Here is a 10,000-nt window from a genome sequence, read left to right on the forward strand (position 1 = left end):
GAAGAGGAGGAGGAGGAGAAAGAGAAGGAGGAGGAGGAAGAGGAGGAGGAGGAGGAGGAGGAGGAGGAGGAGGAGGAGGAGAGGGAAGAAGAGAAGGAGGAGGAGGAGGAGGAGGAGGAAGAAGAAGAGGAGGAGTTATATACAGATGTAAAGAAAATATATATATACGAAGATGAAAACGAACAGACGGAATATGAAGGAAGATTATAGAACAGAGAGAGAGAGAGAGAGAGAGAGAGAGAGAGAGAGAGAGAGAGAGAGAGAGAGAGAGAGAGAGAGAGAGAGAGATAACACTAATATCCCTGATGGAAGATGAGAGGAGGAACGACAGTGAAAGCTTAGAGGAAAAGGACAAAGAGGAGGAGGAGAAGGAAGAGGAGGAGGAGGAGGAGGAGGAGGAGGAGGAGGAGGAGGTAGGAATGAATAATATGAAGCAGCGATGAGTAAAAAGTGAAGGGAGAGAATGAATGACTGATGAAAATAGGAAGTGACAACGAGAAAGGAAAAAAACAGCTAAAATGAATAAATAATTGAGAGAGAGAGAGAGAGAGAGAGAGAGAGAGAGAGAGAGAGAGAGAGAGAGATTCTTTCCTTAACCAATTTCAGTAAAAGCCTAAATTAACCCCCCTCTTTTCTCTCCCGCCAACTCTCTCTCTCTCTCTCTCTCTCTCTCTCTCTCTCTCTACTCTTCCTGGTCTTACTCTCCACAACGTCCCTCTCCTCTTCCTCCTCCTTCACCACTTTCCTCTTGTCTCATTTCCCTTTCCCTCCCTTTCTCCCTCCAACCTGATTATGCAAGGCTGAAGAGGCGATGAAGAAGAGGAGGAGGAAGAGGAGGAGGAGGAGGAGGAGGAGGAGGAGGAGGAGGAGGAGGAGGAAGGAGAAAGGGAGTTAGATCTGGAAGGAGTAAGACATGATGGACGAAAGGAATAAGGGAAGGAAGGAAGGAAGGAAGGAAGGAAGGAAGGAAGGAAGGAAGGAAGGAAGGAAGGAAGGAAGGAAGGAGGGAAGGAAGGAAGGAAATTAGGTGGGCAAGAGAAGAGAAAGATGGAATCACAGCGAAATTTTGGGAAGAAAAGGAACAGACGAGAAAAATAAACTCACATAGTTGGAAAGTTTGATAATAGAATAGTTAGATGTGAAATGGAAGATGAGAGAGAGAGAGAGAGAGAGAGAGAGAGAGAGAGAGAGAGAGAGAGAGAGAGAGAGAGAGAGAGAGAGAGAGAGAGAGAGAAGGAAGAAAAGGAAAGACTGGAGTTTACTAACTGGCTTGTGACGGTGTGTGTGTGTGTGTGTGTGTGTGTGTGTGTGTGTGTGTGTGTGTGTGTGTGTGTGTGTGTGTGTGTGTGTGTGTACGCCTGAAACACACACACACACTCACACACCACTGCGCCGCAAACACCAAATCCTGAGACGCAAATCTGATTTTAACTTCTTTCACTCCTCTCACACCCCCCTTCCTTGCCTCTCACCCTCGAAACCTGCACCTCCTCTCGCCTACTCCCCTTACAGACACACCACCAGCCTCTCTTGTTTTCTTCCTTGGGTCTCTCTTCACATTCTCTCCTCTTCCTCCTTTCCCTTATTTCTGCTCTCACATCATACCTTACACTCTTATTTCATCTACTGTTTTTCCGGGTCTTTTTTTTTTTTTTTGAGAGGAAGCAATGCGTTGGGTATTACTGGTAAATCTTCAAGCTGGCGAGATCTTATAAGCGGTGTACCACAGGGATTCGTGCTCGTCCCTGTTCTTTTCCTTATTCATTGCTGTGGGATCAACTGTAACACCTGTAACACATGTAAGTTTGCTGACGATACTAAAATAACAAATAAAGTGACTACAACAAATGACAAAAGGAAATTGCAATCCGACTTCGACTGCTTTGTCACAGTGGCATTTGAGTTTCAATGTTGATAAGTGTGATGTGTTGCATACAGAGAATAACAATGATCGTGTAAATCACTCGGTGAACAGCAGCGATCTTCTCAACGTTAACGAAAAGAAAGACTTCAGAGTACCGGTTAATTCACACCTCAAAGCCAGAAAGCATTGGTCGGAAGTTGTCAAACAGTGAATAAACTGGTTGGTTTTATTGGGAGGACCTTTGAATTCAAGTCAGAAAAAGTCATTTTCTCTTGGTTTACAGAACTTGTCAAATCTCATCTTCAATAATATGTCTAACTTGAAGAAAATACAAAGAAAAGTTACCAAGATGATTTCATGACTAGGAAGCAAGCCATATGAAGAGAGTTTGAGGGAATCCACCTTTTCCAATTTACAGAGGCGTAATTTGTACAAAGATCTAGTAGGGCCGTTAAAATTTTTTCCAAGTTTGATAACACTAATTCAACAACTATGCAACTAACACTACTAGAAATATTGATTGGAATATCACATAAGCGATTTAAATGAGACGAAACTAAGCACTTTTCTTTAACAGAATTGTTGATATTAAGAACTCTTACAGTACTGTACAACGACTTAAATTAAATAAGCACCTTTCATCAACCTTCGTTAGGCCCAACATAGCTATTGCAGTCTGTTATTCACCTTATATTCCTCCTCCTGTTCTGTTTTCTCTTAATATTTCTATATAGTACATCTTCTCAAACCCTGTATTCATCCTCTCCTCTATTTCTGTTCATCACTCCATCTTTTGCCATTCTCCTCCTCCTCTCTTTACATTTACCTTCATGTATCCCTCTTTCTCTTTTCTTACTTATCTTCTATGCCATCTTCCTCTTCCTCTTCCTCCTAGTTAATCCTACCGGTTCACCTAGCTACCTTCCTTCCTCTGAACCTTACATAACTTAATTTACCACAGTATAACTGGAAGCCTTAACCTCACACACCTGATAGCTCTTAATCTAATCCAACCTTCTCATCACCGTCTACCACCTCGGGCCGTCTCCTTAATCTTAACCATCCTATGCCTTGCTTCAGCCACACAATCTAATGTTACCTTCCACATCCTCCTCCGAGATATCTAATTTCATGTGTCTTATGCTGTATTTTCAAATGTTGTTTAGCAGATTTTATTGGGTATTAGTGTTTTTTTTCAGCGTGTTTTCGTGATTCTAGTGGTAGTTTAATAATGGGAAAAACACATGTAAGAATTCTTCTCCCCGCCTCAACAAGCTATAACAGCTTTTAGTTGATATTATTGTGGTTTTCATAGGTACTTTTTTTTTTACGATTTCAGTGATATTTTTAATAAGGATTCTATATTGCCAATGGCCAAAAACATGTACGAGAAAACGACTCTTCATAAGTGTGGCCTTTGACGACTGTCGCTAAAGAGGAAAGCAGTTTTATAGCTTTCAAGACTGTTTCCATGATTTGTGATATATTTACTAATAACTACATCACCAATGGAGAAGAACACCTACGACAACTCGACTGTTCATTTGCATACAGTTCTCAAGACAGAGCAACGCGTTTAACCCCTTCAGTACCATGACGCGTTTCCATATTCACTCTGCTTACTATTTGGTGATTTTATTCATCTTCAGGCACTCATGTGGTGGATTAGAATAGTGAAAACTGTGACTATTAATCTTATAACCTTTATAGACACTTCTAATGTCATATAAATCGTCTAATCACACACAAAAATTAAGGTAAAACTGCATCCCAGCACTGAAGGGGTTAAGAATACGAGTTTTAATATAACTTCAGCTCACTCCAACTCCTCCATTGCTTTATAAGTGCACTCTGACTCACTTCACCTTGGGGTTAACTTAAAGGGCAATTAACCTAATTTGCGCTAACTTGATAGAAAAATTATACAACGCAGATTACCCTCAATTTATGAAACCTTATTCAATCCGCCGTTTGAGGAGTAATATACAGAAAAAAAATCAGTGTATTATCACAATTAGAGGGGAAGTCTTCGGCTAGCGAGTAGTAGTGGTAGTGGTGGTAGTGGTGGTGGTATAATAGTAGTAGTAGTAGTAGTAGTAGTAGTAGTAGTAGTAGTAGTAGTAGTGTCATGGTAAGTGTTAATACTGATGATGATGATGATGATGATGACGATGATGATGATGATGATGATAATAGCAACAATCATTAACAATCTGGAGGAGCAACGCTGAAGAAAACACAATTAAGATAAAACACTTAACATACAAGAGACAACATTAACAATAGTCGACATTTTAGTCTACGCCACCAAGACGCCCCCACGCCCCGCCCACGCCCTGGCCCCCGCCCTTCCACACCCCGCCCTCCCGTGACCTAGGCAGATGTGACCCTCGGCTTGGCACACTGACCTTGCCTCCCCTCCATGACCACCCGCGCAGAAAATGACCGCCCTTCATACTGCATTAAGTGTATGTCCACCACCATCACCTCCACCATCACCTTCACCACCATTTACTAAAGCACCACCATCACCACTGTTTTTATTTTCTTCTTGGTCTTAATCACAAACGTCACACGCCTTTACTTTAATCCCCACCACAATTACCATCACAATTGCCGAATTAACATTATTCAATCACCACTACCACAACTACCAACATTACAACACCCCCCCCCACAAAAAAAAAAGAACTAGAACACTATCATGAATTATTACTATCATCACCTCTACAACCGAAATTAATGCAACAAAAACAATTAACTTTCATCATAAACCACCACTATTCCACTACCACTACCACGTCATCAAATTAATCACAATCTAAGCCACCAGAAGTCCCCAATCACTAACACCCAAAACAAACCACCCCTTCAGTACTATGGCACGTTTTTATATTCATTCTGCTTACTATTTGGTGATTTTATACAGCTTCAGAAACTTATGTGTGGGGATTGAAATAGTGAAGACTGTGTGGCCATTAATCTTCTGACCTCCATAGACGCTTCCTAATGTCAATAAAATGGTCTAATGGCGCACAAATCATAAGGTAAAAATGTGTCCCAGTATTGAAGGGGTTAATGAACACAAATACACAAATATCACACACTTTTATGGTATGTATTCAGAAACGCTTTGCCCTCTCACCACGACTATTTTCCAAGGCCACAGAGATGATGAGTGTGATTTCAAGCGTGTTTCTCCTGTTCATAATGTAGAAATCTTGTCAGTCTGTCTCTACAAGCGTAAAAAAACACTTTAAAAAAAACTCTTATAAATTTGGATAAAGCATTTGAAATAGTGGAGGTGAAGCACAGAAGAATACAAGCCAAAAACCCACCACCAAATAACCACAACCACATACCTGCCACCATTAACCCCCTTCCTACCCACAGCCCACGTGGTTCCATTATCCCATCACCCACGCAGTAGGCACCCCATAACCACAACAAGTTCATTACACATAACCCTGACACCCCCTTAACACCCCTTAACACCTCCATCATCATCTCACCCCCCGCCTCTCTCCCTGAAGTAATTACCCCTTAGCTCCCCATTAATTCCTTTAGGGACACGTGGCACCACCGCACCAGGAGGAGGAGGAGGAGGAGGAGGAGGAGGAGGAGGAGGAGGAGGAGGAGGCGTGGCAACGTCGCATTCAGCTGGTAACGTTTTCAGAAATCAATGCTTAGGGTGTGGAAGAGAGCCCTATCTGGCGCCCTTGGGAGCACGCCTCTCCCGCCCTTGGAGTTCAGAGACACTAAGGGCCGGCAAGGGTGAGGCGGAGGAGGCGGAGGTAAGAACCCAAGAGAGGCTGGAGGAGGTAAAATTGGAGGGAAGAGGAGGAGGAGAAGGAAGAGGAAGATGCGGGATGCTGGTCAGTTTTGGGATGAAGTGATCTGAGGCAGAGACACTGCCCAAAATACAACAGTTACCCCTCAGCATGTGGCGCAGCAGGAGGAGGAGGAGGAGGAGGAGGAGGAGGAGGAAGAGAGGAGGAGAGGAAAGATATGATAAGGAAGGAGTGCGAGGGACGAAGGACGAGAGAAAAATTAGAAAGATGAGGACGGAAGAGAAGAAGATAAAGACAAAATAGAAAGGAGGAAGAATGAGTATTGGACGAACTGGAGCAAGATGAAGAGGAGGAAGAAGAAGAAGAAGAAGAAGAAGAAGAAAGAAAAGACAAAAAAGATGGAAAGGAAGGAATACAAAAGATGAAAAAATAAGAAAAAAATCAGGATGAGGAAAAGACAGAAAGAGGAAGAAAAAGAAAATTGATGACAAGAAGAATGATGTGCGTTGAGAGAGAGAGAGAGAGAGAGAGAGAGAGAGAGAGAGAGAGAGAGAGAGAGAGAGGATATGGGAGTTGTCTATGGATACTAACAGCAAGAAAAGAAAGTGAGTTTAGAGCAAAAAGGAAACGGGAAAAGGGGGAAGGGGAGAGGGATGAAGGGGGAAGGGATGGGAAGAGGAGAGGGATGAAGGACGAATGGGAGAGAAAGGAATGGAAAAAAGAGAGAACGAAAAGGAGGAGAGAAAGATAAAGAAGGGGAGAAAGGAAATGGGAAAGATAAAAGGAAGTGAGAATACAATAAATAAACAAACATAAATATAAGATAAAAATTAAAAGACTAAGGATATTACATGAGAGAGAGAGAGAGAGAGAGAGAGAGAGAGAGAGAGAGAGAGAGAGAGGTGGGAGAAGGGGCGACAAGTCATGAAGTCAGGTGAGGAGAGAGAGAGAGAGAATTAGAGAAAGAGAGAGAGAGAGAGAGAGAGAGAGAGAGAGAGAGAGAGAGAGAGAGAGAGAGAGAGAGAGAGAGAGAGGGTGTGGGAGAAGGGGGCGACAAGTCGCGAAGTCAGGTGAGGAGAGAGAGATAGAGAGAATTAGAGAGAGAGAGAGAGAGAGAGAGAGAGAGAGAGAGAGAGAGAGAGAGAGAGAGAGAGAGGGGAATGGGTAGGGAGGGAAGGAGAAAGGGGAAGAAGCTGTAAGAGGCAATATGCTGGAGATGATGAGTGGGAGGCTGGGGATACCGTGAAGGCAGAGGAGGAGGAGGAAGAGGAGGAGGAGGAGGAGGTGGTGGTGGAGGAGTAGGAGTAAGAGTAGGTGGAGGAGGAGGAGGAGGAGGAGAAGGACTAAAGGTCACTGAGAAGAGGTACTGAGGCGAAGGAAGTTATAAGAGTAAAACGAGAGAGAGAGAGAGAGAGAGAGAGAGAGAGAGAGAGAGAGAGAGAGAGAGAGAGAGAGAGACCCTTGAAATAGAGGAAGCAGGGCACGTGCCTCTGAAAAGTCTGATCAAGAATTTTTCGCAACAATAAATAATAATAATAATAATAATAATAATAATAATAATAATAATAATAATAATAACAGAAATAATAATAATGATAATAAATGTTCATTATCGCGAAGTAGTAGTAATGATATTACGGTACTACTACTACTATTACTACTACTACTACTACTACTACTACTACTACTACTATTACTACTACTACTACTAGCATGAGCAATAATAATAACAAAATACTTCTACTACTACAACTACTACTACTACTACTACTACTACTACTACTACTACTACTAATAATAATAATAATAATAATAATAATAATAATCATAATCATAATAATAATAATAATAATAATAATAATAATAATAATAATAATAATAATAATAATAATAATAATAATAATAATAATAATAATAATAATAATAATAATAATAATAACAACAACACCACTTGGCAACTTGATTCTCGGAAGGCTTACGGTCCGGATGGAGTCCCTCCTGTTGTTCTCAAAAACTGTGCTTCCGAACTCGCTCACAGCCTGGTCAAACTCTTTCATCTGTGTCTCTCTACTTCTATTTATCCTTCTTGCTGGAAGTTTGCTCACATTCAACCTGTCCCTAAAAAAGGTGACCACTCCAATCCTTCTAACTACCGCCCTATAGCTTTGATTTCCTGCCTTTCTAAAGCCTTTGAGTCTATCCTTAATAGGAAGATAATGAGGCATCTATCAGCTCACAACCTTCTCTCTGATTGCCAGTATGGTTTCCGTAAAGGCAGATCTACTGGTGATCTTCTTACTTTCCTAACTGAATCTTGGTCATCCTCTTTAGGGACTTCGGTGAAACCTTTGCTGTCGGCCTTGACATATCGAAAGCCTTCGATAGAGTCTGGCACAAATCTTTAATTTCTAAACTACCCTCCTACGGATTCTATCCTTCTCTGTACCTTCATCTCCAGTTTCCTTTCCGATCGTTCTATTGCTGCTGTAGTAGACGGTCACTGTTCTTCCCTAAAACTATCAACAGTGGTGTTCCACAGGGTTCTGTCCTATCACCCACTCTCTTTCTATTATTCATCAATGATCTCCTAAATCTGACTCAATGCCCTATCCACTCCTATGCTGATGATACCACCCTGCATTATTCAACAGCGTTCAACAGACGCCCAACCCAACAACAATTAAATGACTCAAGGCGAGATGCTATAGGACGCCTAACTTCTGATCTTTCACTTGTTTCTGATTGGGGCAGAGAAAACCTGGTTTTGTTCAATGCCTCAAAACTCAATTTCTACAACTATCTACTCGACATAACCTTCCAGACAACTATCCTCTCTTCTTCAATAACACTCAACTTCCCTCTCCTCTACATTAAACACACTCGGTCTATCCTTCACTAAAAATCTAAACTGGAAATTTCACATCTCTACTCTTGCTAAATCAGCTTCCAAGAAGTTAGGTGTCCTATGGCGTCTTCGTCCATTTTTCTCTCCTCCCAGCTGCTTGCTCTGTACAAGGGCCTTATCCGCCCGTGTATGGAGTATGGCTCTCATGTCTGGGGATCCACACACAGCTTTACTAAACAAGGTGGAATCTAAAGCTTTTCGTCTTATCAACTCTTCTCCTCTAACTGACTGTCTTGATTCTTTAAGTCACCGCCGCAATGTTGCATCTTTATCTGTCTTCTACCGCTGTTTTCATGCTGTCTGCTCTTCTGAACTTGCTAACTGCATGCCTTCCCCTCCTGCGGCCTCGCTGCACAAGACTCTCTACTTCTTCTCATCCCTATTCTGTCCATCTTCCTAATGCAAGAGTTAACCAGTATCTTCACTCCTTCATTCCCTACACTGGTAAACTCTGGAACTCTCTACCTGTGTCTGTATTTCCACCTGCCTATGACTTAAACTCTTTCAAAAGAGGAGTGTCAAGACACCTCTTACGTTAACTGGACCCTCCTTTTAGATTTTTCTGTTTTTTCTCTTTCTACTTTTCTTTTAACAGGGCCTGGCAACCAGCGGGATTTTTTTTTTTTCCAACACTGTGTTTGCCCTTGGCCAGTGCCCTTGTAATGTAAAAAAAAAAAAAAAAAAAAACTGCTGAATGAGTGTTGCCATGACAAGAGTTTCCCTTAATCCGGATTCAGCGAGGCGTTCGTGACTGGCGGGCGACGGGCGAATCCAGGTCAATTTTCGGCCGTCATGTCGACAAATAGATGGATCTTTGGCGACGGAGGGTCTGTGCGTGCGTACATGTGTGTGTGTGTGTGTGTGTGTGTGTGTGTGTGTGTGTGTGTGTGTGTGTGAGTAGAGCCGCTGGACACGTACATACACACGCGCACAATCTGTCTCCACGAGTACTATAGATAAAGAAAGATATGTAATTCTTAACTTCTATTCGTTATCTAAAGCTTCTGTCGTCCCCCCCTCTCTCTCTCTCTCTCTCTCTCTCTCTCTCTCTCTCTCTCTCTCTCTCGGTTAGATATTTAATTTCCTCCAACGTTAATTTCTCTCCCTTTATATTCCCTTTATCTCCTCTCCCTTCACTTCCCTAGTCTCTCCCTCTCTCCCTCCCTCCTAGTGTTCCCCTCTCTCTCTCTCTCTCTCTCTCTGCCTTTCCTTTCAGATCAATTGGTTGCTGCTCTCTCTCTCTCTCTCTCTCTCTCTCTCTCTCTCTCTCTCTCTCTCTCTCTCTCTCTCTCTCTCATGTGTTCTAAGCAGCACCGCCATTTATGAACTGCTGTCACCGCCTCTCGTTGTGTACCGTGTTTTCTTCTCTCTCTCTTTCACAATGGTGGTGGTGCTGCTGCTTGCTGTCTGTGGTGTGAAAGGCCTCGGCGTGTCTGTGTC

The 10,000-nt window shown here is 42.5% G+C and overlaps 1 protein-coding gene across 1 annotated transcript in view; it reads left to right on the top strand.

The window, feature by feature from the left end:
- The window catches only part of LOC123514176 (uncharacterized protein DDB_G0271670-like), a gene marked incomplete at its 5' end in the record, with an annotated part of 53,748 nt that extends 49,439 nt beyond the window's left edge, over positions 1–4,309 (top strand). The window contains one exon of the mRNA XM_045271825.1: positions 4,163–4,309. Within this exon, the coding sequence (XP_045127760.1) occupies positions 4,163–4,309 (147 nt within the window). The remainder of the gene's footprint in view (positions 1–4,162) is intronic.
- Between the last annotated feature and the right edge of the window lie 5,691 nt (positions 4,310–10,000).

This window comes from Portunus trituberculatus, chromosome 37 (assembly GCF_017591435.1).
Source record: "Portunus trituberculatus isolate SZX2019 chromosome 37, ASM1759143v1, whole genome shotgun sequence".
Taxonomy (NCBI): domain Eukaryota; kingdom Metazoa; phylum Arthropoda; class Malacostraca; order Decapoda; family Portunidae; genus Portunus; species Portunus trituberculatus.